The sequence below is a fragment of the Nycticebus coucang genome, chromosome 16 (assembly GCF_027406575.1).
Source record: "Nycticebus coucang isolate mNycCou1 chromosome 16, mNycCou1.pri, whole genome shotgun sequence".
Lineage (NCBI taxonomy): Eukaryota > Metazoa > Chordata > Mammalia > Primates > Lorisidae > Nycticebus > Nycticebus coucang.
In genome coordinates, this window is record NC_069795.1 from 1,181,448 (window position 1) to 1,207,581 (window position 26,134).

The following is a 26,134-nucleotide window of genomic DNA, read 5'->3' on the forward strand; positions in this document are numbered from 1 at the left end:
TGGCCGTCTGGGGAGGCCCTGCCCCTTCCGGCAGCCCCCGCGCCCGCCGCGCCGCCTTGTGGATGCTGTAGTCCGAGCGTCCGCGTGCGCGGGGCCGCGTCCCCGGAGCCCAGCGCGGCTTCCTCTAGATCTCCAGGTACAGGTGGGATGCCGAGCCGCGCGGACTGGTGAGGGAGACTGTCGCGGGCTCCGGGGCCTGCGGTCCCCGAGGAGAGTACGGGGGGCGCGGGCGGGCGGCCGGGGGTGTGCGGAGTGGCTGGAGTTTCCGAGTTGAATACAGGGAGCCAGCGGAGGTGAGCGTGGGGGACGCAGGACAGGGTCTGCTGTGTGCCTGGGGGACTTTGCGGTGGGGGCGGGGGCCCAGCGGGGTCTGCAGGGCCCTGAGATAGGTGCCGGGGACGCGGGCTGGGGTCTAAGGAGTGTACGGGGGACCCGGGGGTGAGTGTGGGGTACGCAGGCCAGGGTCTGCGGGGCCCTGGGAGGAGTGCTGGGGATGTGGCCAGGGTCTTACCGGCCGGGTGCGCTGCACGCAGGCAGGGCACCGTGGGCGCACCGTGCCAGAACCGCTGTTGTGCCGCAGGCTTCCTTCCGCTTACATCTCGCCCTAGGCAGTTAAGTGGGGGCTGTGAGCGCACTCCCCACCCCTCACTCCCCATCGGTCGGTTTGCCGAGTTCCTCCCCCGGGGCTGGAGGAAAGTGGAGACCAGGCGTTCCCGGTCCGGCGTGCTGCTCAGGTGGAACCACCGTTATTAAGCACGTGCGGGAGAGCCCGGGCAACCCACGCGTTGGGCGGGCCTGGCTGGCCTTCCTAGTTGCAGGTGCAGGTACTTCCCTTTGGAGAGGCTTTCGGCACCATCCCAGCAAAAGGAGGCGCGTTCTCTCAGCGCCTGAACAGTGGGCCTGGGAGACTTAATCCTGCTTGTGTTCCTGCAGCGAGAAATACACCTCTGTGGGGCCGGTTCACATCGCCTATCTGAAAGCTTGCTTGGGGGTCTCAGGACACAGGTTGAAGTCTAAGTCAGCCTTAAAATACGGTATGCTCCCAAAGCGAAGGTGAAGTAAAGTCTTTGGAACTGCCTGCTGGGGGGCCCTCTAAAGGGGTGATTTCTCCTCTAGGAGACTTGAGGATTCCCACAGACTAGGTGGAATCAGCAGGACTGAGGACCCTCTGGCCTGGTGGGACTGCCTGCCTTTCCCAGGCCTGGCAGCCATGCATGTGTACTGCTAATTGCAATCGCTAATTCTTTTCTTTCAGAGGGGACTTTGGTGGATTTTTATAATTCCAGATATTACAGTTTTCTGTGCTGGACAAGGTAAGAAACAGTATTTCTTGAGGTGTTTTAAGCTTGTGGTTTGGGCCTGCAGCAGTAGTAGCCAGGGGGCTTGTAGTGGAACACTGGACCTGGTCATCTGACCTGGGGGAAATGCAACAGTTTTTTTCTTCATTTACTAGCAGCTGTTCTGAAAATGTAATGAACCTTCCTGGTTAGCCTTCAAGTAGCTGGTTTAAAATACAAAGTGATATGTGGTGTTTGATTTGTTTTGATCTTACAAGCTTTACCCTTCCTGGATGCCGGGGGTATTGGGCTGGGAGTCCACATCTCCCAGGGCAGGTGCGGGAGGCTGGCCAGAGGCGAGGAAGGGGGGACCAGGACTGGGGTGTGTGTGTGCTAGGACCTTGTCCTGAAGGCCGCTGGGTCCTCAGTCCTCCCCCTTTGACCCTTCTGGCTGGCCAGGGCTGTTCTTCAGCTGCCTAGAAGAGGCCTGAAGTTATACAGGGCTGGGCTGGGGTCAGCACACTTGGGGTGGGCTTCCCCTGAGCTCCCAGGCTCCGTTTCCTGTGCACATGCGACTGAGTTCCCCATCTTTCCTCTGTAAGTCTGTGGGAGGACTTTGAGTCTCAGCTGTACTGACCACTCGTCATGTGACTATATTCACATGATGGTTTACATCAAATCAGCAGAGCAGACAGACTTCAGACAGGACCCCCTGGCTGGCTGAGGTCATGGCTGTCTTTGATCTTCAGCCTCCTCACAGGTGGTGGCCAGGCAGGCCTGCTTACTTTTCCTCCTGCAGAATGCAGAGTACACAGGGTTGGAGGCCCCCTGCTCCGCATAGGGATTGCAGACTGCTATTCTAGTCAACATTTTTTCCATTAGTGGCCAACATTAAACTCGCATTTCACATAAGACCCTGGAATTTTGTCCCGTATTCCTGCTGATGGCCAGTGTTCTGGGACAGTGAGTTCTTCCCCAAGGCTTGTCACCTCACCTGCTATTGTCTGGCCCTGTAGGCTCTGAATTGGCAGAGTTTGAAGTATTGCAAGTGTGTATCCCACCGTGCTGTGAAAGTGTGCGCACACACAGAGTACAGCACATTCCAGAGTGGAGACAGGCCTCCTGTCCCCAGGCAGTCTGCTTAGTTCAGATCTAGACTCCACAGGATAGCACTGAAAGTGAGCCCCTCCCAAACTTCTTGCCCCTGTGTGGCCCTGGGTACCCTGCAGGTGTGACTGTTACCAGGAAGGACTGCAGGACTGTGTCTCCACCTGGGGAGGGGGCAGGTTTTTAGAGTAACAGTCTGGAGGAATATGTATAGCAGAGGTTCTGGCACCATCTTTGCTTCTCCTATGTTTGCTGTTTCTGCCTCCCCCTGTGGTGGGACATGAGAATAAAGAACTTCTTGGGACAGGAAGGCTGCCTTTGTCTCCAGTGAGTGTCTCTTGGCTTATGTCCTAGGAAAGTGTGTCCCTCATCTCCTTCACTGAGCAGGGTAGGAGCTCAAGTTCTCTTCACATGAACCCAGTGGTCTCCTGGGCCTGCTCAACATTCCTGTGGGGACCCTGGGTGTCTTTGCTGGGCAAGTGTGTGTGGTATGGAGTGCCCAGGTGGAGGGCACTGCCCAGCACGGTCCCAGAGGGGAGGGATGCCCGTGGGCTCAGCGTGGGCTTTCTGGAGATACGCCTGGTTACTCAGCTACTTAGTGACTGCATGATTCAAGACCAAAGGGAGGCTAGGGCACCACTGCCTTCCTGAGCCTCCGCCTGGACTTGAGTTGCTACTCAGCTTCCCCCTGAGTGGTGGTGGTGGTGGGATGGCTGTGAGGTTGGGGAGCTTGGTGGGAGGCCCTGGGCTGGGCTGGGTGGGGAAAGGAGGCTTCTCTGGAGGTAGGTCTGGGGACCCTATCAAACAGGCCTGACCTACACTCCTGGCTGGCCTGGCCCCTCTGCTCCCCAGGCTGACTGCAGTATTTTGGGGCCTCCTTGACCAGCATCTGGGGAGTGAGGCTCCTCCTTTGTGTCATAACCCTGGAGAACAAGCTGGGATGTCCACTTCCTGGGCCCTTTAGCACTTGGCCCATGGTAGTTGCTGGGGAGTGCCCGGGCCCATCTGAGTGTGGGCAAAGGTGGGCTGCTGTGCTGGTTCTGGTCAGACTGGCTGTTCCTATGGAGCTCAGCACTGGATCCTGAGAGTGCTTTCCAGGTGTGGTTGGTCACCTGCTCTGCCTTATCTGGTAGACAGGCTAAAGGGCAGAGTCCTGGTGGGTCTGCCCCAGGCCTGCAGACACAGGGCAGGTTCCTAAGGAGCTCTCCCTGATGTTCGAGAGACTCTACTCTGGGGTTTTGGCAGCTTTGGGAGTGAGTGAGGATGTAGAAATGAGTGTTACATGCTGGGGCTGAGAACTGCCAGTGACAAGTAAAGGGCATTCCTGTTGCCTCTGGGGGTGGCGCCTTGTGCAGCTGTACAGCTGTGGCCACAGTGATTTAGTTGGGGTGTGGAGCAGCTGTTCTGGGTGTCCAGGAGTGGGCGAGTGGACCCAAGGTGGGTCTCCTGGGGGTGCGGTTCAGCTCTGGCTGTGGTCCTCTGAGCGTTAGGGTGGCTGTTGAAGAGGCTGAGCCCTCCTGGCTCTTAGCTCTTAGGGAGGTTCCAGAGCCCTGGGAGTCTGTCCGGGCTGAGGCAGGAGCCCTTGCCTGCAGCTGTTTTCCTCCTGGCCCTGTGAAGACTTCAGAGTCACTGCTGCCCTCTGTATGGGGCACGGTCCCATCATCTCCCCTTAAAACGCTCTGGAATTCTTATGGCTGGGATCCCGCAGGTCAGCTCTCTATACGGGAGAGAACAGCCCTCCCCTTCCTGTAGCCTCCACAAGCCCATGGGACCCTGCTTCTTTGGGGTATCACTTTTGATACCCTGCCCACTGCCTCTTGTCACAGAAATGAGTGTGGAGGGATTTGGAAGCTAGATCCCGTGACAGTGCTGCCTGTACCCAGGGGTCTGCCTAGCTGGAAAGAGGCTCTCTGCTTCCCATGTGGATCACCGCAGGACACCTTGCTCGTAAGACTGTCAGTGGTGGGTTTCAGGAGCACTTTCAGCCTGTATGGTGTTCAAGCCCAGGGGACTTACTGCTGGAATCTGGGATGACTGTCCCTCTGGGCCCCTGGATCCCCATGCTAGTCCCACATTTAGGGAGCTCTCTGTGCCCCTGCTTGAGAGTAGGAGGGGATTCTCCCTCTGCAGACACCTGGCCACGTGTCAGTCCAGGGCAGAGGGGATGGTGATCACAGCTCAGCCAGCCCCACCCGCCTCTGCCAGCTATTCAGGCTGCCCTCTGTACCTGACTTGCCCTTCCACATGGACACTGTCAGGCCTGGCCTGGGAGTGATGGTCAGTGTGACAAAGGCCAGCGGGGCAGGTCAGCTTGGTATGGTGCCTTGTGCACCTGTCCTTCTTGGTGGCCGCTTGCTTTCTGACTGCCTGGAACACCTCAAGTGGACCAGCAGCGTCACTGGCCTGTGGAGACGTGTGTGTACAGACAGCTGCAGGTGACCTTGGTGTGGATACGGGCTCCTGCCCCTCTGCCGCTCCTTTGCTGGGAAGGGCTATTAGTGGTCCTGACTGTGCTCTTGGTGGCAACAGAGGCTTTCTCCCTGGCAGAATCAGGATGGTGGAAGGAGCTGAAGAAGGAGTTCTCCACTGCCAGGCTGCTGCTGTGTCATGCAAAGTGCCCTGACTTGGGTGGGGTGGGGTTTGCCTCAGGGACACTGGCTGGTCAGCCCCGAGGTCTGGCTTGTGATGCCTCCTGAAGGCAGGCTTGTCATCTGGAGCACTCTGTCAGGAACATGTCACATCTGCCTCACTGCTTCCACCGCTATTGCTTCTCTTTAGGGGAACCTGCTTCTGGGAACTCTAGGACCCTAGGCTCAAGGTCTGGGCCAACACTCTGTCTTGTCATTTTCTCCTCGCTTGTTTCTTGTCCCAGCTGCCCTCAGCCCCCTAATCCCCACCGTGGGCTTCCCCTGCAGGGCAGGGAGCTGAGTCTCCTGCTTCTGTGCAGGACTGGATTCCAGAGTCCCATGGGACCTCACTCCCAAGTGGATCTCTGACCGGTAGCTTGTACCCAGCCACCTGTCACTGGTTGCTGGCCCCAGGGTGTGGCCAAGTGTGTGCCTGACCTCCCAGAAGGGGCTGTTCCTGCCTGTGCCCTCCTAGGCCACCCTAGTGCCACAGAGAAGCAGCACACACGTGGGCTGCACAGGGCTGTGGGGGGAGGACTGTGCCCAGCCCCACAGACGTAGCTCACGCTCCTGTGTGATGAAGTGAATCTGGTGTGCCCCCAAACCCTGGATTTCAAATTTTGTTAATAAATTCATTAGGTAATTAATTCAGCTTTAATGAACACTTAAATAGCCCCATTTGGCTTCCGTCAGCCTTGGACACCCCTGAAGATGGTGAAAGCCTGGTCCAGGTGGCTCCAAGCAACCCTCAGGTTGGAGGTCAGGTTGAGGATGGGGTCTAGGGCCTGTGTCCTGCCAGCGCTCACTGAACGATGAGGAGGAGCCCTTTTGGCTAAGCTCCTTTTTAGAGGGAGGTGGCCACAGGCTATTTGCTGAGCTATCCTGACTCTTGATTCTTCATTCTAGCTGAGTCACCTTCATTCCCTCCAGTGTCTCAAAATGTGCCCGGGAAGCATGATGTCTTCCAGCCCTGAGGCAGAGAAGCCCGAAGAGCCTGGGCTGGACTGCGAGCCCCAGCCGTGGCAATGCTTGGTGTCCTACCTGTGCTTCTACGGCTTCATGGCGCAGATGCGGCCTGGGGAGAGCTTCATCACACCCTACCTGCTGAGGGACAAGAACTTCACACAGGAGCAGGCATGTGGGCACCGGGGTGTGGGGGCTGCTGCTGGCGGTGGGCAGGGGCTCTTCATCATGTTTGATGCGTCAGTGAGTGGCTGGGTGAGGTCACAGTGATCCCAGAGAGAGCTGGCTGGGACCCCAGGGCTCTGAGGGCAGACTGCAGTGGAGCTGTGCTACCCCCATGGAGCCTGCCCCTGCCTGCCCGCCTGGGCTCTTCTGCCCTCCTGGGGAGAAAGCTGCTGGCACCTGCTTCCAGCAGGGACTTGGCAGCTACCTGCCTGAAGAGATTACTGAGGGACAAAGGGTCTCATTGAAACCTTTAATAAGTTATGCCCAGTTGTGGGTTCCTAAGGCCACACAGAAAAAAAGAAGCAGTGAAGGCTGTGTCCAGTTTTCTTTCTTTCTTTTTTTTTTTTAGAGACAGTCTCACTTTGTCACCCTCAGTAGAATGCTGTGGTGTCACAGCTCACAGCAACTTCCAGCTCTTGGGCTTAGGCGATTCTCTTGCCTCAGCCTCCCTAGTAGCTGGGACCACAGGTGCCTACCACAACGCCCGGCTATTTTTTGTTGCAGTTTGGCCGGGGCTGGGTTTGAACCTGCCACCCTCAGTATATGGAGCCGGCACCCTACTCACTGAGCCACAGGTGCTGCCCCAGAGTAGTTTTCTTCTTGGACTTGTATACCAGGCATCAGCTAGAGGGACGTGGAAGGTGTTTGTGGTAAAGGGCACATTCGCTTCCTCCTCCCCCACCCTCACCCCCCGTCCAGCCCACTCATCCTGAGGACCCCAGTGCTGGCTGCCTATGAGCTTGTCCTGGGCCTCTGCACCTGCGTGGACATGGCCAACCTGCCCCTCCTAGCTGAGAGTTTGACCTCTATTCCTTGTAGACCCTAGAGCAGGAAGTTGCCGTGTGCACAAGGGCCCTCTTGGAAGCAGGGAAATGTCCGCACAGACCTGCCTATGTGTGGTTGCATCAGATCCCATAGCCAGCGCTGACCGCCAGAGTAGGGTCATTTTCCAGGGAGGCCAGAGTTGCCACCTGTCGATGGCGGGGCTGGGGCTAGAGTCAGCAGAGTTGTCTCTGTGCCCCCTCACGTCAGTGTCTTCTGTCCCTATTGGTCAGTCTTCTGCTGAGAGTCTTCTCTTCCTCAGAGAGGGCCACCAGCCACCCTCAGGGTTATTTATAGAACAAACAGGTGCGAAGCTTCCATTAACATAAGAAGATAAGAAAGTATAGCAAAAATGTTCTAAGTCCCATCTGCCACCCTCTCATGTTGCATATTCACTGATTGAAAAGTAGAGTCTAGAAATTAAGCCACTCCCCAGGCCTTGAATATCATCAAAGGGATGAGGAATGCAGGTGGCTGTGCCGGTAGCCACAGAGCTGGGCCCTGGCCTCAGCCCTCTGGCTGCAGGAGAGGACTGGCCAGTAGCCTAGGCAGCCCCTGTCCCTGCTGGGCTCATAGCTGGAGTCGTAAACACATCTTTTGCAAGTTGCACCTCTGGCGTTGGACCACAGGGTGTCTATCTAGGGGCTCACTGAGCATTTCATCCCTGCAGGGGATGCTCCTGTGTAGGAACCTGCCAGTGTCCTTGGGCTGTGGTGGTGGTGGGGCTGGTATTTCCAGCTCATCTCCTGGGGTGATTTCCTGTTTTCCCTACACTATTCGCCAGGCCTCCCAGGGCCCTCCAGCTGGTACTTCTATGCCCCGAGTGGCTACCATCTGGCAACTGTGAGGAGCGGTGTCCCTTTTGTTTCTACTGCGGCAGGCGAGTGTCCTTCTGCGTGGCGGCCTTTGCTGCCCAGCTAGACTCCTGGCATCTCTGGGATTGGGCTGGCTGTGTGTTCAGCATCCTGCAGTGTTTTCCTGGGGTCATTTTGAATTTGGCCAAGTTTCTCTTCATGGTTTGTGTATGGTGTGAGCCTTCGCTGAGAAGCCCTTGCCCCACTCTGAGTTGATAGATATGTTCCTGGGAGGGGCTGCGGTTTGCCCAGCTTGTTCAGGCCTGAGACCCTTTACAACTTGCTGTGTGGTAGCAGGCATAGCCCCCACCCACTCCCTGAGAGCCTGGACAGGACACTGGTACTTTGGTCCTTCCTGACTTTTGGCCTGTGCCGCTGGCGAAGGCCGGTCAGCCTTGTCGGGCAGTGCTTTCCTGCTGCTTTCCGTCCCTGCTGCAAGCCCATCATGCCCCACCACATGTCCTGCCCACCTCGGGGTCTTGCCTGCCTCTCCTCCCTGTAGAGAAGCTCCCTGCATGGACGCTGGGCTCAGGCAGGAGGCCCCGTCCTTGTGTCAGAGCTGTGGCCTCCTCGCAGATGTCACTGCTCAATGGGACCTGTGTGGGTGCCTCCCCCAGTGGCCTTCCAAGTGGGACATGAGTCCTAACCCTGGGAAGAGCCTTTTCCTGCCAAGTCTGAGGAAAGTGGAGCAAGCTGTTGGGGAGGGTGCCTGGGTATGTCCATGGCTCCTACACCCTTGCCTGCCCCAGTCTGTTTCTGGAGAGCTCTGCACCCAGAGCTGGAGTGAGATCTGGGGGTGCCCATGAGATACCCTGCCTGTAGCCCTAGCTCCTGCTGTGAGGAGTACACAGTAGAGTCTGTGAATTCATGTGAGGGGGTTCTTGAGGGCCTGGCCCCCTTCTCCAGGGGATTGGGCTCTACAGAGAGCCCCCTGCCTGCCCCTTCCCACTTTGACTCTGGGATGTGGACAGCACCTGTGCTCTGGCTGTGGTGTCTGGTGCACTGTCCAACAGCAGTTCCTGTCCCCAGGGTGGTGTGGACTCTGGGTCCCAGGAGGGCTCATGCTTCTGAGCTGCTGCTTCCTAAATCATCAAGGTCTGTGGCCCTGACCGTCCTAGTGGTGTCCTTGGGCTGGCTCTGACCAGGAGCCTCCTGACTGAGCATGGTGTCAGGCTCAGCCTGTTTGATATTTCCAGAATTTTACTGTGAACATGCGTGCAGACACCTGTAGCTGGACCGCCAGGCTCCGTGACCCAGCATGAAGGTCTCAGCTGTGCTAAGAGTGTCTCAGCTGTGCTAAGAGTGGCACCTGTGCTTGGTGTGGCTGGGCCCACAGAGCCTCTTGGGTGGTCCTGGCTTCTCTGAGGATGCAGGCTCAAAAGCATTGCCAGTAGCTTGCCTGGTTCTCCAACATGGAGCATCCAAGCCCTTAGAGGCCTGCCTTTTCTTTTCTTTTCTTTTTTTTTTTTTTTTAATTTTTGAAACAGGGTCTCACTCTGTTGCCCAGGCTAGTGCTGTGGCCTCAGCCTAGCTCACATCAACCTCAAACTTCTGGGTTCAGGTGATCCTCCTGCTTCTGCCACCATGCCTGGCTAATTTTTCTATTTTAGTAGAGACTGTTCTCAAACTGCTAAGCTCAGTGATTCACCTATCTTTGCCTACATTAGTGCTGGAATTACAGACATGGCTCATGCCCAGCCTGCGTGGAGGAGGCTTTTCAACACGCTGGTCCCCTGACCCACGAGCCCAACTCTGGGATTCTGTTCATCAGCTGACCATGATGGCTGGTGGCCAGGCCCTGGCCACATAAGGCTACCCATCTCAGGCACCGTAGACACAAGGGCTGAGGGAGCTCCTCGGTGGGGTCCCAGTATACTGACCAGGGCTAGTCCCGGGCTCTCAGTTTTCCATCTCTGAAGTGTGGCCAGCAGTGATGCCTGCTGGCCTCTGGGGGCCATGGTCACTTGGGGCAGTGCATGGAGCCAGCCCTAGGGTAGTTGGTGGTCAGGCCCAAGTTGGGGTTATGTCCTGAGTCAGGTGGTAGCTGAGGGAGGCTTCAGCCTCCAAGAGCCCAACAAGCCCTGGGGGCTCCACTGGTGCTGACATCTGTTGGGTCTGAGGTGGGGTCTGGTGGCCCTTGGGCAGGCCATCTGCTGAAAACGCATGTAGGGAGGCTCTGAGCACAGGACAGCTCCAGGCACCCAGGCCTGTCACAGGTGGGGCCCCGCCAGTGGAGCATGCCCAGCCGGACCCCAGGCAGCCTCTGTCTGGGACACCTGTGTGCCCTGCCCAGCCATTGTGGTACTGGGTGCTGTTCCTGAACCTGGGGCTGCCTACAGGGGGTGGTGTCTCCAGCCCATGCCTGTTCCACGTTTCCATGGAAAGGTGAAAGTATGTAGAGGCTGTGGCCTTGGGGTCTGGGCTGTCCTTGGGCTGGAGGCTGGCCTGGAAGCCCTGCTGTGGGATGCGTGTGTTTGGGGGCTCCAGGTCCCTCCCCACCCTGCTTCCCTCCCCCTCCGCTCCTGTCCTTCTCTCTTTCCCCAGTGCCCCCTTCCTTGGTGTCTTGTGAACTCTGTGGTCACAGTCCGCTGCTTGTCCTGTGCCTTTCCTTCCGATCGCTATCCTGTGAGGACTGAGGTGGCTGGTGTGTGTCACTTACTGCTGTTTTCCATGTTAGATTTAAGATAAAATCCAACCATACTGTTACTCTGTTAAAAGTAAGTAAGCCTGGATGAACACCGTCTAATGTGGTTAGGGATGGTCATTTCTGAGGGCTGGGCTCCAAGGTTCTCCAGGCTCCCCAGGACGAGCTTGAGCTGATGACCAGTGAGTGGGCAGTTGATGCCGCGTGGGTGGGGTCCCTGGGGAGGGTCGATGCCGCGAGGGTGGAGCAGGCATACGCTGTGTCCCACTGAGGTGGCGCCCGCTGGCCCACAGGTCACCAACGAGATCACGCCGATGCTGTCCTACTCGTACATGCTGGTGCTGGTGCCCATCTTCCTGCTGACCGACTACCTGCGCTACAAGCCAGTGCTGCTGCTGCAGGGTCTCAGCTACGTGTCCGTGTGGCTGCTGCTGCTGTTCGGCGGCTCCGTGCAGCACATGCAGCTCATGGAGTTCTTCTACAGCATCACCATGGCCGCGCGTGTCGCCTACTCTTCCTACATCTTTTCACTTGTGCGCCCTGCACGCTACCAGCGCATGGCTGGCTACTCACGCGCTGCCGTGCTGCTGGGTGTCTTCACCAGCTCAGTGCTGGGCCAGCTGCTGGTCTCCGTGGGCAGGGTCTCCTTCGCCACACTCAACTACATATCGCTGGCCTTCCTCGTCTTCAGCCTGCTGCTTGCCTTCTTCCTCAAGCGCCCCAAGCGGAGCCTATTCTTCAACCGCAGCAGTGCGCCCCTACGTGGAGCCATGCCCTCAGAGCTGCAGCCCGTGCAGCCCGGCCCCGCCCCGCGCGGGAAGCTCCTGGCTGCTTGCAGGGACTGTATCCTGGTGCGCATGCTGCAGGAGCTGGGGGCCAGCCTGCAGCTGCCACAGCTGCGCCTCTGGTCGCTCTGGTGGGTCTTCAACTCGGCCGGCTACTACCTGGTTGTCTACTATGTGCACATCCTATGGAACACACGATACCCCGCCACCGACAGTGCGCAGGTCTACAATGGTGCAGCCGATGCTGCCTCCACGCTGCTGGGTGCGACTGCTGGGCCCCTCCCCAGCCCATGGGCCCCCACATCCCCCTGCTGCTCCCCACCTGCCCCTCCCACCCCCCACCAGCCCCTCCTGCCCCTAGCCTGCTGTCCCCCAGGATGGCTGTGACGCCCTTGCCTTCTCAGGTGCCATGACATCTTTCGCTGCTGGCTTCGTAAAGATCCGCTGGGCCCTGTGGTCCAAGCTGGTCATTGCCTGTGTCACCGCGGCTCAGGCCGGCCTCGTCTTCCTGCTGTGGAATGTGGTCAGCATCTGGCCTTGCTATGGGGCCTTCGTGCTCTTCCGTGGCTTCTACCAATTCCTCGTGCCCATTGCCACGTGAGTACCAAAAGTGGGCAGGCCTGGGGGAGGTGTGTGCTCCTGCCACAGCAGTCCCTGTCCTGTGCTTGTGCCCAGGCTGGCTAGCACCTATGGCATCCCCCTGTAAGATGACAGTCCTCCTCCTGGCTCTCCTGGCAGCCGTGGGGGCCCTGCCTGATCCTGCTGCTCCCTCAAAGCTTGGGCTGTCCTCTGAGACTTGGCAGCACTTGTTCCCTGGCCTGCACACCTGCCCTCCTGAGACCAGCCTGGACAGTGTGCACTAGCACGGAAGTGCCACACAAAGATGTCCACACTGACACTTTGCACTCTGACATGCACCACACAGTGATGCACACACCTCCCCAAGTGATATACACCACACACACACACACACATACACACTAGCGCTGTAGGGCACACCACACACAGGCCTCCAGCCTTCCCCCTCCCATGAGGAGTTGTGCCCTAGCTCACCTTCCTGGGTCTCTCCTCAACTGGACCCTCCACCCTGGGGGCAACACTCTGGCCATACACATGTCAGAGTACCCCTCCTCTGCCTCTTCCCACACTGTCCCCAAGTTGTCCTGCACATCTGTGCCAGGACGTCCCTAGTACCACACTCGCCTGTCTTCTCTGTGTCCAGCTCACACTGCCCAGGGTGTAAAAGGGTCCATCCTTTTTCTCCTGTCTCACGCCCACCTATGCTGTGGGGCCATTCTCTGTAGTAGGCTTGTTTGACTTTCATGTAGCTGGGCTGTCCATGTCCCCAGCCTGCAGGGCCCCAGGTGTCCTGTCCTGTGGTGGACTCAGCTCTCCTGACGTGTCAGCCCCTGGAAAGGGTGCAGGGCCTCTGGCCGGTTGTACTGTCCCCTTCATGTATAGGACAGTGCCTTGAATGCGTTTGCTAATTACAAAAGTCATAGGTACCCACCACAGAAAAACAGTACGGGAGCCGTAAAGAGGAAAACAGGTGCTGATCCGTGGGTTCCCTGCATTGCTGTAGAACAAAACTCAGTCCCTGTGTGACCCATGATTGGGCACCTCACAGCCCAGGGATAAAGTTGTCATTTTTAGTTTTTTCTTGCAAGATCATGCTGAGAGGAATGTCCTTTCACCTGTACTTTTCCCTGCAAATTCTGATGACAGCCGTCATAGGGTCCTGGAAGAGGTGGGGCCAGGGCAAAGGAGTGCCTGCCTTGAATTGAGGGCTTCAGGAATTGCTATAGCCACCCTGCCCTTCAGGATGGAGGCCTCTCCCTGAGCTCCTGCCTGCCAACTCCGCAGGTAGAGCAAGGGTGACTCTTGTGCTGTGGGCCCAGTGGCCACTTTGTTTCTTTTGACTCTTTCGTCTGCGATATTTTTATTTATCTGTCCTATGAGGTCTGACAATTGGATAAGTCTGTGAACTTGATTGTTAGGCCTGCTTATATGCTAATAGCCTCTATTTGTGTTGTGGTCATTCCTCAGGTTCTGGTTTACTTTTAACTTCTTATGGGAGTTTTTGGAGTATCCCTGAGACAGGGGTGGTCCGGGCTCTGCCTGATGGCACGCTGGTCCCCGGGAGTCTGTCTGCCATCTCTGGTGGTCCCCAGCACACTCCTCTGCCCTGCCCACCTGCCCTTGCTGGCCCTCTGTGTGCTTCTGGCCAGTCCTCACCCACCTGCCCTGCAGTCTCTGCTGTCCACTGGTAGCAACAGGGCTCTTGGGCATTTTAGTTTGTTCTTCAGATTAAATTTAGAACTTTTTTTTTTACCCACTTCCTCCCTCCCTCCCTCCCTTTCTGGCGCTGCATCATAGTACCAAGTACTGATTGATTTGTGGAGGGTCAGAAGCCTGTGGTACCCCTTCCTTCCCGGAACACCCCACCCAGACATGCCCCAGCCGTTCCCTCCCCCTTCCCAGGTTTTGCTGTGCTTTCTCTCATTTGTTAAATACTTAACTATGAAAGATTTTTGTTCCAGACTTTTTTGTCTTTGCCCACAAGCTCTCCTGATGATTTTCTGAGCACTTTGATGTGACTGCAACCTAACCAGTCCCAGAGCTAATGGGAGATTTACCAGACACCCTCCCAAGCCCTTGTTTTGTGCCTCTTGGCACCCATCAGACAGTTCAGCATCCCCAACCTGAGATTCCAAAACGCCCCAAGCTTGCACTATTTTGACTGCCCCCGTCATAACACTGTAATGAGCATTCCACAGCTAACTTCATTCAGTGAGTCTCAGTCAAGACAGTCTAAACTTGGCTTTGTGGATAAACTTATTAAAAATAATTTTATGTATAAAAGATTCTTCTGAAACATAAATGAATTTTTGTTTAGACTTGGGTCCCCTACCCAAGATATCTCATTATTATGTTTATGAGAATATTCCAAAATCTGAAAAATCCAAACACTAGTCACAAGTATCTTGGGTAAGGGATTTTCCACCTGTGCTGGCCGGGAGCATGTGGCAGCTGTACGTGGGGTGTGTGCATGGGACATGGCGCCGGGGTGGGGGTGCACGAGGGAGATGGCACCCGTGAGTGGGGTGCATGTGGGTGGGGGTGCACAAGGGAGATGGCACTGTGGGTGGGGGTGCACGTGGGAGATGGCGGCTGGGGGCGGAGCTTGTGCCCCTGGTCTGCCCTTGGCCTCTGTTTCTCTTCCACAGCACGTCTAACTTGGGCCTATCTTTCCCCTCCAGTTTTCAGATTGCGTCCTCCCTGTCAAAAGAACTCTGTGCCCTGGTTTTTGGCATCAATACATTCTTGGCCACCATTCTCAAGACCATCATCACCCTCATCGTCTCAGATAAGAGGGGCCTGGGCCTTTCAGTCTACTTACAGGTGAGCCCATTTTGGGTTGGTGTTCTCAGGGAGCAAAGCCACTCATGGGGTCCCTCCTGGTGCCCAGCTGGTGTGGGGCTCAGTGTGGTCTGGGGGCACAGAGGGTAGGAAGATGTGCTGGGCAAAGTGGACTAGGGGAGAAGAGAGGCCTGAGCATTCTTACAGTGGGCACCAGGTCAGTGGGAATGACCAAGTCACTACCCACCACGCTGGCCTGTCCTTGATTTCGCTATCTGCCTGTAGTCGTCCAGGTCTGGTGGCCTGAGCCTTGGTTAGATGACGCCTGGGCTTATTCTCTTCAGGAGGAGGGAGAGCCAGATAGAGCCACAGACTTAATGTTCAGGCCCCTTGTGGCTCTGTTCCTTTTTCCTATTGAAATTCCTATTGGGTGTGTGGCTGGGGACACTCATACATTTAACTCCAAGGAGGGATTTGTCTGAATGAGCTGGAGCTAGCTGGGTGGAGGGCAGTGTAGGCTCCTCAGTAACTGCCCCACCCGGGCTATGGCTGGACAAGACATCTTGGCTGGCAGGACAAAGGCTTTGTCCACTGGGATCCAGAGTTTTACTGGGCAGGAGGTTTCTCAGGACTTGTCCAAGTGGGTGGCTCTGAAGCTCGGTATTGAGTCTGCCTGGCTGGGAAGGAAGACAGGGCAAAAGCAGGCATCCCCAGTTATTTGGGTGCAGATTGTTTTGTAAGGAAATTTGCCCTGTGGTGGCTGAAAATGCCCTTTAGGTGAGGACAGGGTGGTATGCGGGGATGTGGCACTGGAAGGTTTGTGTTGACTCAGCATGTACCTGGGCTGGATGGAGCTGGGCAGCAGTCTAACTGGCTGTGAGGAGGACCTCCCCATCTTTGGAGCCCCAAGTTGTCTCCTGTTCCCAGATGGTGGTGGCTATCTGAGTGTGTGGGTGGGGAGGAGCCATCCCAGAGAGGCTTTGGGGGCCCAGTATAGCCCCAGCTACACCACACCTGGTTTCTGACCTATGGGCATAGGCCCTGAGCACTTACCCGCCACCCGCCTTGGAGCTGCAGGGGCCCCCAGAGGCTTGGTCAGAGGGGCTGGAGCAGTTCTTCCCCGAGGGCTGGACCTGAGGGAGCCCGTTTCCTTCCTCGGCTGGTCCTGGTCACAGCCTCTGCTGTGGGGCCTAGGTTGAGGGGACTGTGGGGAGGCTGAGGCTCCTGGCTGCCTTGTGTCAGAGTGAAAACAATACATTGACTTTGCTCTGGCTGGCTCTGTTAAGGTAATTCTGGGGGTGAGGCCCTTCATTTACAATCAGGGGTCAGTGGGTCCAGAGGAGGGTATGGCTGCCCATTTGGCTTGCCTGGCCCGCTGCGGTGCTCTGGGCATCCCCTTCTCATACCATCCCAAGTGAGGAGAATAGCAGGGACTGGTGGGAGCTATGAGGCAGCATGGGAGCCTGGCTGGCAGGGCGCTTGCCAGGGTTGGTTGGTTTTTGTAAATTAAACTTTATTGTGGGAGAATTTTAACTTCACATGTAGTTTAAGAAGTAGCATGGAGAGATCCATGTACCCTGTACCCAGTTTTCCTGGTGGTCACATCTTACGGTTTGTAGCACGTCACAACCAGCATGTTGGCATGTAACTTCCAGAGCATTCTGTCCCTCCCAGGGCTCCCCCCACTGCTCTTCACAGTCCAGCTTGCTCCCTGCCCCATCTCCCCCATAACCACTGGCAACCTCTGACCTCTCCTCTGCTGGTGACTCTTGTCACGTCAGGTGTGTTCCATAGACACAGCTGACATCGCTTGCCCCGTGTGTTTGGCCTTTTTTCATGCCACATTGCTCTGGAGACGTCCAGGGTCTGGCTGAAGTGCGAGTTCCCTCTCACCTCCAAGTAGCAGTGCGGTAGGGAGGTGGTGCCCTTTGTTTATTCATCACTGAAGTACTCCGTTTTCGTTCGCTATTACTAATAAACTGCTGCAAAGGTTCTTTTATAAACGTAGGTTTTCATTTCTCTGGGGTGTATGCCGGGAAGTGTGGCTGCTGGGGCTTGTAGTTGTGTGTTCTCCACAGTGGTGTCACCGTCTGATCTCACAACCAGCAGCATATGGGAGAGCCGGGTTCTCTACAGCAGTGTCACTGTCTAATGTCACGACCAGCAGTGTAGGGGAGAGCCGGGTTCTCCACATCCCTGGCAGCATTCAGTGTTGTCATTATTTTTTATTTTAACTTTTCTGATAGGTGCGTAGTGGTATCTGTTGTGGCTTTAGTTTGCATTTCCTTGATGGATAAGGATGTTGAGCAGTCTTTCATGCGCTTGTTTGCTATTTATATGTCCTTTTTGGTGAAATGCTTCTTCCTGACTTCTGTTCACTTTCTGAAGAGATCAGGTACCATCAGGGGTAGTCTGTTCACTTTCTAATTGGATTGCTTTTTACTCTTAGTTTCGAGCAGTGCTTACATATTCTAGACACTAGTCTTTTGTTGGATATATGTGGTTTGCAAATATTTTTTCTATTCCATAGCTTGTTTCATCTTCCTAATATCAGTGAGCTCTGATTTAACAGTTTTTATTTTATGGATCATACCTATGGTGTAAAGTCTAGGAATGCTTTGCCTAGCTCTAAATTCAGATTCATTTTTGAGCTATCACAAATGAAACAATATTTTAAATTTTAGCATCTGCATGAGTCTGCTTGGGTTCACATAACCAAATACCACAGACTTAGGTGCTTAAACGACAGAAGTTTGTTCTCACTATTCTGGGCTGGACATCCGTGACTGTGAGGGGTCAGCAGAGTGGTTCTCCTGAGGCTTCTATGTCTTCATATGGCTGTCTCTTTGTGTTCCGCCTGGAATCTCCCTCTCCTGTGAAGACACCAGTCAGATTGGATCAGGGCCCCACCCTTGTGATCTCATTTTATCTTAATTACAACTTTTGGAGGCCTCATCTCCAAGTGCATAAAAATTGGGGGGCATGGTTCAGCCCATGGCAGTGTGCACATCCCTCTGTGGGTGTGTAGAAACACAGCTGATATTTGTGCGTGTCTTGTGCCCTGCAGTGTTGCTGAGATTACTTATGAGTTCTAGGAGGTTTTCTAATGTTTTTGTTTGTGTTGTTTAGATTCCTTCAGATTTTCCATGAAGATAATCATGTCATTTGTGTAATGGGGGCCGTTTAATTTCCTTCTCTCTGATGTGTGTATTATTTGCTTTTCTTGCCTTATTGCACGATGTGGAACTTTATTTATTTATTTATTTATTTATTTTTTGAGAGAGAGAGAGTCTCACTATGTCACCCTTGGTAGAGTCCTGTGGCATCACAGCTCATAGCAACCTCGAACTTTTGGGCTCAAGCAATTCTCTTGCCTCAGCCTCCCAAGTAGCTGGGACTATAGGCGGCTATTTTTTGTTGCAGTTGTCATTGTCATTTAGCCATCCTGGGCCGGGTTTGAACCCACCATCCTCAGTGTATGTGGCCAGCATTGTAACCACTGTGCTTCAGGTGCCGCGCCTAGAACTTTATTCTTTTCTCCCTTAGGCTTGCTTTGCATTTATTCTGCTCTTCTTTTTCTAGGTTCTTGAGGGGAGAGATTATTGGTTTGAGACTACTTATCTTTTCTAACGTGTGCATTAGTGCCTGAGTTTCCCCTCTCAGCACTGATTTTGCTGTATCCCATGAGTTGTGATATGTTGTCTTTGCATTTGCATTAATTTTAATGTGTTTTTACTGCATCATTATTTCAGAGTGTGTTACGTAGTTTCCAAGTGTTTTGAGATTTTCCCGTTAATCTCTTAGTTACTAATTTCTTTTTTCTTTTGTGATCAGAAAACTGATTCTGTACGATTTTCATCCTTTTACATTTGTTGGGATTTGCGTTGTGGCCCAGAATATTGTCTGTGGCGGTTCGTCTTCTGAGGAACTTGGAGATGAGGTGTGTTCTGCTGGGGGAGTGCCCCACCAGTGCTGGCCAGTCCTGCTGACTGATGTGTTCTTGGTTTCTTTGTTCGCGTGGATTTCCTGTCAGGTCTGTTGTTATGGAGAGAGGAGCACTGACATCTCCAGGTACAGTCACGGGTTTTTTGGTCCTTCCAGTTTTATCATGTTTTCACTTCTCATGTTTGCAGCGCTTTTGTTGATCACCTGCACATTTGGGATCAGCATCTGTCTCTGTGGATTGACCCTTCTATCATTGAATAATTTCCCTGTCTCCGGTCACTTTCTTTGCTGTGATATTTACACTCTGTGGTATTTGTAGAGCCACCCTGCTTTTCTTTGTTAGCATGATACGACCTTTTCCATTATTTCACTTTTAGCTTCCTATCTTGTTACATTTGAAGTGAGTTTCTTACAGACAGCTGCTGGCTGATTCATGGTTTTTAGTTCACTCTGCCAGTCTCTAACACCTGGGGTGTTTACACTATCCGTGTGCAATGCAATAATGTCTGTGTTAGAGCTTAATTCTGCGGTTTCATATTTTTTCATTTATTCTCAGTTTTTAGTCTTTGGTTTCTTTTTGGCACCTTCTAGCTGGTTACTTGCACATTCTTCGTAATTTTATTTTGTCTGTTGTTCTGAGGGCACTTCTCAGGACAACTCTCTTGGTGGTTGCTTTATGTATTACCACATTTTGCCAGTCTGAATGAAGTGTGGAATATTGGCCTTTTTTGTCAGTGCAACTGTCTTAGATATTTTCCCTGTATACTTTTAGTGCTGTATAATTGTTACAAATTTTGCATTAATCAGCAAACATGATTTAGAAAACTTAAGAAGGAAAGTAGTTTATTTATTTATTATTTTTTTTTTTTTGTAGAGACAGAGTGTCACTTTATCGCTCTCAGAGTGCTGTGGCATCACACAGCTCACAGCAACCTCCAAATCCTGGGCTTAGGCAATTCTCTTGCCTCAGCCTCCTGAGTAGCTGGGACTACAGGCGCCTGCCACAACACCCGGCTATTTTTTGGTTGCAATTTGGCCGGAGCTGGGTTTGAACCTGCCACCTTTAGTATATGGGGCCGGCGCCCTACCCTCTGAGCCACAGGTGCTGCCCAGTAGTTCAACTATTTGTATTTTGCCTACTGTGCTCTTTCTTCCTTCTTCTTATTTCAAAATTCTTTTATTATCTCTTTTTTGTTAAAGAACTTCTTTTTGGGTTCAGTGCTTGTAGCTCAGTGGCTAGGATGCCAGCCACATACACTGAGGCTGGCGGGTTCGAACCCAGCGCAGGCTAGCTAAGCAACAATGACAACTGCAACAAAAAAAGCCGGGCATTGCGGCAGGTGCCTGTAGTCCCAGCTACTTGGGAGGCTGAGACAAGAGAATTGCTTAAGCCCAAGAGTCTGAGGTTGCTGTGAGCTGTGATGCCATAGCACTCTACTGAGGGCAACATAATGAGACTCTGTCTAAAAACAAAAAAAAACCTTCTTTTTGCCTTTATTTTAGGTAAGTTTGCTGGTGACAAATTCTTCTTTTACATTTTCTTCACCTAGGAATGTATTTCCCTTTTATTTCTGAAGGATATTTTCACTGGATATAGGAATTTGGGTAGATAGTGTTTTTCTTCTCAGCAGGTAAGAATGAGGCCAGGAGAAATCTCACTGTCGTTCAGACAATTTTTCCTGTAAGGTATCAGTTTTTTCTGGCTATTTCAAGATTTTCCCTTTTTTTTTTTTTTTTTTAGCTTTTAGAAGTTTGGAATGTGGTGTGTGTTGGTGTGGTTTTGTTTGGGCCTTCCTGTTTGGGGTTCTTTCAGCTTCTTTGATCTGCAGTTTATTTTCTTGCCGAATTTGGGACGTGTCCAGTGTTTATTTCCACAAACACTGTTTCAACCCCACTTCTTTTCTCTTCTTTTTCTGGAACTCCCATGACCCAAGTGTTCTGTCTTTTCCCACGTGGTCCCTGGGGACTGAGGCTTTATCGGTGTTTTTCAGTCTGCTTGTTCCGACTGGGCAAGTTTGCTGGTCTGTCTCCAGCTCCCTGGTTCCTTGCTCCATCTTTCCACTTGTTGGTGCGTTTGCATTGGTTGCATCTTTCATTCATGTTTTATCACTTCTCCTGCTTCTTTGCTTCTTTCTGTTTGTTTGTTTGTTTCCAGTGTGCTTGGCAGTGCTGACTGAAGGAGGCACTTTTATGGTGGCTGCTTGCTGCTGACAGGTCTCTCGGGACTTGGGGAGGACTTGCTCTGGGCTGTGGCGCCGGGATGCCCCGTGACCACCCTGGCCTCCTGAACCCTGTGGTACCTGTGGGAATGATGTAGTTCTTCCCCGCTGTCCGGGGGATGTGTCTGGTCCCTCCTGCTTGTGGTAGCCGTGAAAGCCAGGAGAAGCCATCCCACAGCTGGCACGGCTCCTTCTGTCATTGGTGTGCAGCTTCTGCCACAAGGACAGAGACCAGCTCAGGCTGCAAGGCCACAGAGCCTCGGTAGGCGCTCCCTGCCCGGCTATGCTAGATGGAAAGTTTTGGCACTTACGCATGTCCCTATGCTGTCCAGGCAGCCATAAGAACTCAGCCCCACAAAGCATGGGTGTCAGGGAGCCCCTACCTTAGGGCTGCCCCAGGCATGGCAGGAAACTGGATGGGCTCCTGGGGCCTCTGTGATCCTGTGCAGTGTTGGCGACAGCCTCTGAGCCAGAGAAGGGTGGTTCTGGGAGCAGGTGTCTCAGGCAGGCGGGCAGCCCGGCCTGGGCCCTGCCAGCTTCACTGGGCCTTTCTATTCCAGTTCTAGGCCTACTTCATGTATTTCCTGGAAGGTCCAGGGGCAGGTGTCTCAGGCAGGCGGGCAGCCCGGCCTGGGCCCCGCCGGCCTCACTGGGCCTTTCTATTCCAGTTCTAGGCCTACTTCATGTACTTCCTGGAAGGTCCAGGGGCAGGTGTCTCAGGCAGGCGGGCAGCCCGGCCTGGGCCCCGCCGGCCTCACTGGGCCTTTCTGTTCCAGTTCGAGGTCTACTTTGTGTACTTCCTGATCCTGTCTGTCTTCTACTTCTTGGGGGCCGTGCTCGATGGCTGGCGGCACTTTCAGCGAAGCCACCACCGGCCCCTGCCACTGGCCCAAGAATTGAGGAGCCCCTTGGAGGAGAAGGCTGAGCAGGTGCCTAGCGTGCAGGACAGGTGCTCTCCACTGCACCCAGAGGGCAGTGCCTGGGTCCCTGGGCCAGTCTCCCAGGAGCAGAGCCAGCCTGCCCCAGTCCCGCCTGCACTCCCACCCCAGCCCAGCCTGCAGCTGGATTCCTGACACCTGAGGAAGTCCTTTGCTGCGTGCTCCCCGTGCTAACCAAGCCTGGGTCCTGACTTCATAGACGTGTTCAGAATGCGAACCAGTGACTCATGGGGCCCCTGTGCCTTTGCGGGTGACCCTCTGTGTCCCTCCAACCCATGCCTTGTTGGTGAGGGGCCCTGGCCTCAGCTTGCCCTGCTGGTGGCCAAGAGCCCCCTCTCCAGCCCTGCTTCACACCTTAGTGGAGGCTGGGGCCTGTTGGGGACTTTCTGAGCAACTGCCTGTCTGTGCTACCCCCACTGGGCCTCTGTGGCCTCAGTTGCCTAGAGGAGGCCGATAGTGTCTCTGGGGTACGCCAGGCCTTCCTGCCTTCACCCCTGGGATGAAGCAAACTCTTCTGTCCCCAAGGGCTGATGAGGTGGTCCTTGGTGCCAGCCAAGGGGATACCAGCTCCACAGAAGGTCATGGACCCTCAGGGCAGGGCTGGGATCCTGGATTCCCCAGGCCTGTGGGTCAACTATGACACAGTTCCAGGTGCTTGCAGTTTTAAACAAGGTTCTGATCTTTTTTTCTTTTTCTTTAAAAAAAGCAAAACAAGGAACGGATTTGGCTTCTCTGTTTCTGTGGGGAGAAGCTGTTATCAGGTTGATGGCAGACACATCCCATCAGGAACACATAGGGGCTCTGGTCCTTGGAGCTGGTTCCTGCCCACACTGAGGCTTTGGCCCACGGCGTGGTTGTGCCTTCTGTCCTGAAGTGGGTTAACACCTACACACCCACCCAGGGAGGATGGGTCCCTGTCCCTGTGGACATGCCAGCCCTGGTGTGCTCCAGGGAAGGACCCACGGGGGGCCATCCCTGGGCCAACCTCTGAGCCACCTGCTTCCTGGGCCAGTGCTGGAAAGATGTGTCCCAGCAGCTTTGGGGTCTGAGGGCCATTGGAGCATCACTCTTGAGACTGTCCTGTGATGTTTTTCCCCAGATACATTAAACAGACCTCAAGACTGGAATGTGACACAGTTCTTAATTCCAGGCCAGCCTTGCCTGTTGAGTGGAGGCCACTCTCAGTGAGGAGGCCTGGAAGGGGCTCAGCCATCCCTCTTGTCCTCCCCATCAAGGACCTGTACCAGGGCCCTGGTGCCTGTGAGCCAAACATCCTCTCTCCCTACCCTGTCCCTCGTGGGCCTCTGGTGAGTGTCTGTACTTAGTGTGTCCCAATGGACAGCAGCTGCTCAGAGCCAGCCTGCTGCAAAAAGCTGGGGATGGACTTTCTGGCTCAGGGGCAGCTGGAGCTGCCTGTGCGCACAAGTCCCCCAGGTCGGCTTGGTGAGAAGGCTTCCTGGGCACCCTGGGTTGAGAGTCTAGGGGAAAGACAACCTAAGTCCAGATGGGCAATGGTCCTGAGGTGCAGTCCCACCAGGGCACAATCAGTGGAGCTGGGGCCCAAGGGTGCAGGAATGAGCATAGCCACCACCTTGCCCCACACTGACCACCACACAGGGCGAGCCCTGTGGCCGATTCCACAGCACAGTCCTCCTGGCACCGTCACCCAGGCCAGTCCCTCTCATCAGCATCTGGTCCTGCCCCAGGGTTTGCATCCACCCCTCTGCACTGATTCTGAGAGCTGTGTTCCTGCCACTCCCAAGGGACAAGCCAGGTCCGGCCTGTGGGGCACCCTCAGCGTTGGGTCAGAGCCTGCAGAGAGCACCAAGTATAAGGGTCTTGAGGTAAGAGTCTATGGAGACTGCTGGCTGTGGGGACACCCCTGGAGAATGTCCATACACAGCTGTGTATACACCTGTGCCCCCTCATCAGGGTCTGCCAGCTGGGCAGTCCAGGGACAAAAGCTCTCCAGGACTTGCTGTGGATAATTTTGCCCTTCTGAGACAGTGACGGCCGCTAGTAAACCACATGTCAGTGTAATGGTCATTTTTATTCAGTATCTGTTTGAACTCACGCCTCACATGCCATAGAACCAGCCCCACAGGGTTGCTGCATTCCTGAGACAGGTCCATGCTGGCCATGCTGTGGTCAGCCGGGTGCTGCCCTGGGCACACATGCTCTATAGAATAGCACTGTTGTGCACACCGGGCTGAGGACTGAGGTTGCACCACTGTGGCCACTCAGCCTGCCCTTAGTGACCCATGGCAGGGTGAGGAAAATAGGCTTTCTAGGAGACAGTCGGTGACCTGTGTCCATGGCCAACCTATCAATGTGTTGGTGTGGACAGATGCTGCTGGCCTCTTAATCACTGCCCTGTGTACCAGCCTTAGCCTCCTTAGCATGGCCTTGTTCTGTCCTGGCACTTGGCTGGGCAGTGCCAGTTACGATCCGCCCCCTGGCCAGGGCCCCTGGGCTGCTAACCCTTTGCTCCCTGGATTTTCAGAGCCCTGTGGCTCTGCACAGGTAAACTCAGGAAACTGGCATGTTGGAATTGCTTTGAGTTTAGCTGGGTAGGAGTCAGTGTTAAGCACTCCACCCTGGAAGAGGGGTACACAGGAAGCTGCCACATGCTGACTCCCAGCCAGATGTGGCCATGGTTGGCCTCTCTGCTGTACACACGGGTCACTTGGGAGACCATCAAGGGGCAGAGAGGCCCCAAATGCCAGGGTGGGCAGCAGACAGAGTCTGTTCTCAGCCCTATATGGTGCTAGGGACTGGCCACAGTTGGAAACCCACTCAGACCAGGGCTGAGGAGAGGCAGGTGCTGCACCCTGGTGATCTGAGCCTGTTCTCTGCTCCTGGTGCAGCTGCTCCAGAGGAGAAGGGAGCCCTGCGGAGCATGACCTGGCCCCAGTGCCTTGCAGAGGTCTGGGTATTGTGCACAGGAAGGTGCCAGGCAGAAAACTGAGTCAGTGCCTGGCAAGTGAGTGAGGGCCCAGAGGAACCCAACGTCAGGGGCATGGCTCCCAGAGCAGGAATTTGGAGCTGGCCTCTGGCTGAGATGGAGCCGTGGTCTGATGTGGACTGAGAGGCTCCACTTGGCACTGAAGACAACGCTCCCAGGTGACCAGGCCAGGCCTGTGGGCTCCCGGGTCCCCCAGGAAAAGGGGCATCTTGTCATCAAGCTTCTGTTTTAAACTTTTTAAAAAATACAATCTTTGGCTTCCTTTTATTTCTTGAGGATTACATAAAATGTGATCTACATGGGGACATGCCCCAGCCAGGTCCCTAGGTGCTGGCCAGATGCTCCCTGTCCATGGCGAGGGCTTGCTTTAGCCCTTGCCACCCGTCCTCCCAGCCGTGCATGTCTGGACGCAGGCCTACTGGGAGGCAGTCCCGAAGCTGTTCTCAATGCAGAGCACGATGTAGGTGCTGTGGCAGCTCACAGCCTTCTGGCCCAGCAGCCTGCCCGCCAACAAAGAAGAGGCCTGGCCTGTGGCCTCAGGGGCCTCCGTTCGCCACGTTTCACAGTAACTCTCGGTCAGCCGGCGCCCACTGGGGTCCGAACCATGCCATATGCTCTTCTGGGGCCTGCGACATGCAGTGGGCTGTCAGTTGTGTGCAGACCTGCCCCCCACCAAGGCAGAAGCCACCCTGGGCCAGGAAGGGGAGGTACCCAGGGCCAAGGAGGTCCCACATTCAGGAGGCCACACTGCTTCCCTTCTGGGAGCCTGTCTGAGGGGCTCCTCCTCACTGGCTGGGCTGTAGAAGGCAGAGGTGCTGGGGCTCGGCCAGGCCCAGGTGGACCTGGCCCTTGGGTGACAAAGGTGTCCTTGTTCCACCTTGCCAGGAACAAACTGTCTGCCAGAGGTTCCAGCCACTGGCCAGCCCTTTGGACAGCCCAGCTGTGCTCATCAGGGACTAAGGATGCTAAGCAGGTGCATCTCAATAAGAGGATGGCCAAAGACCTGGCTCCTCTGAGGCACACCTGTGTGACCCAAAGGCACTCTTTAAAGGCACTGGGGAATAGGAACGCTCACCTGGCAGACAGAGGGACATCTGGCATGAAGTGTTTTTGAGCATTCTGGTAATTTCTGTCAATATTCCAAGTGCTTGCCTGCACTCAGAATGGCCCTTTGCATTTATTCTCAGTGACTAATTCACTGTGATGTTTATGTGTGGACATCAAGCTGGTGAAACCATCACAGGTTCCTGCAGCCTTGTCGACTGTGCACAAGAGGAGCACCTTGGGTGTCTGGAGAACCACACTATTCTTACATAATCACTGATGGTGCCAGAACACAGGGCACACAGTACCCCTTTGCTTGGGGCTCTCAGAAGCTGCTGTGCCATCCAGCCCAGAGACCT

General features: G+C 54.7%; 2 protein-coding genes across 12 annotated transcripts in view; one reads left to right on the plus strand and one right to left on the minus strand.

Moving 5' to 3' along the window:
- The first annotated feature begins 162 nt into the window (after window positions 1–162).
- Window positions 163–26,129, plus strand: SLC19A1 (solute carrier family 19 member 1). 6 transcript variants are annotated; one of them, XM_053565884.1, is made up of 7 exons: window positions 163–293; window positions 1,287–1,313; window positions 5,942–6,145; window positions 10,813–11,566; window positions 11,709–11,901; window positions 14,565–14,706; window positions 21,605–22,898. In XM_053565884.1, the coding sequence occupies exons 3-7, from the start codon at window positions 5,951–5,953 to the stop codon at window positions 21,899–21,901; spliced, it is 1,581 nt and encodes a 526-aa protein (XP_053421859.1). In that variant the 5' UTR covers window positions 163–293; window positions 1,287–1,313; window positions 5,942–5,950; the 3' UTR covers window positions 21,902–22,898. The 6 variants fall into 6 exon arrangements, with proteins under 6 accessions (XP_053421859.1, XP_053421857.1, XP_053421858.1 ...); XM_053565882.1 differs by lacking the exon at window positions 163–293 and adding an exon at window positions 751–1,034 and having other exon boundaries at window positions 1,256–1,313; XM_053565883.1 differs by lacking the exon at window positions 163–293 and adding an exon at window positions 796–824 and having other exon boundaries at window positions 934–1,313.
- The window catches only part of COL18A1 (collagen type XVIII alpha 1 chain), a 90,608-nt gene continuing 88,271 nt past the window's right edge, over window positions 23,798–26,134 (minus strand). For all 6 annotated transcript variants that reach the window (XM_053565877.1, XM_053565873.1, XM_053565876.1 and 3 more), the window contains one exon: window positions 23,798–25,357. In XM_053565877.1, the coding sequence (XP_053421852.1) occupies window positions 25,147–25,357 (211 nt within the window). In that variant the 3' untranslated portion in view covers window positions 23,798–25,146. The remainder of the gene's footprint in view (window positions 25,358–26,134) is intronic.

What these genes read in the sequence shown, in the direction of transcription:
- SLC19A1 (XM_053565884.1), top strand. Translation starts at nt 5,951, where the DNA reads ATGTGCCCGGGAAGCATGATGTCTTCCAGCCCTGAGGCAGAGAAGCCC. An exon ending in TGCTGCCTCCACGCTGCTGG is followed by an intron (nt 11,567 to 11,708) that starts GTGCGACTGCTG and finishes TTGCCTTCTCAG; the next exon opens with GTGCCATGACATCTTTCGCT. An exon ending in GCCTTTCAGTCTACTTACAG is followed by an intron (nt 14,707 to 21,604) that starts GTGAGCCCATTT and finishes TTTCTGTTCCAG; the next exon opens with TTCGAGGTCTACTTTGTGTA.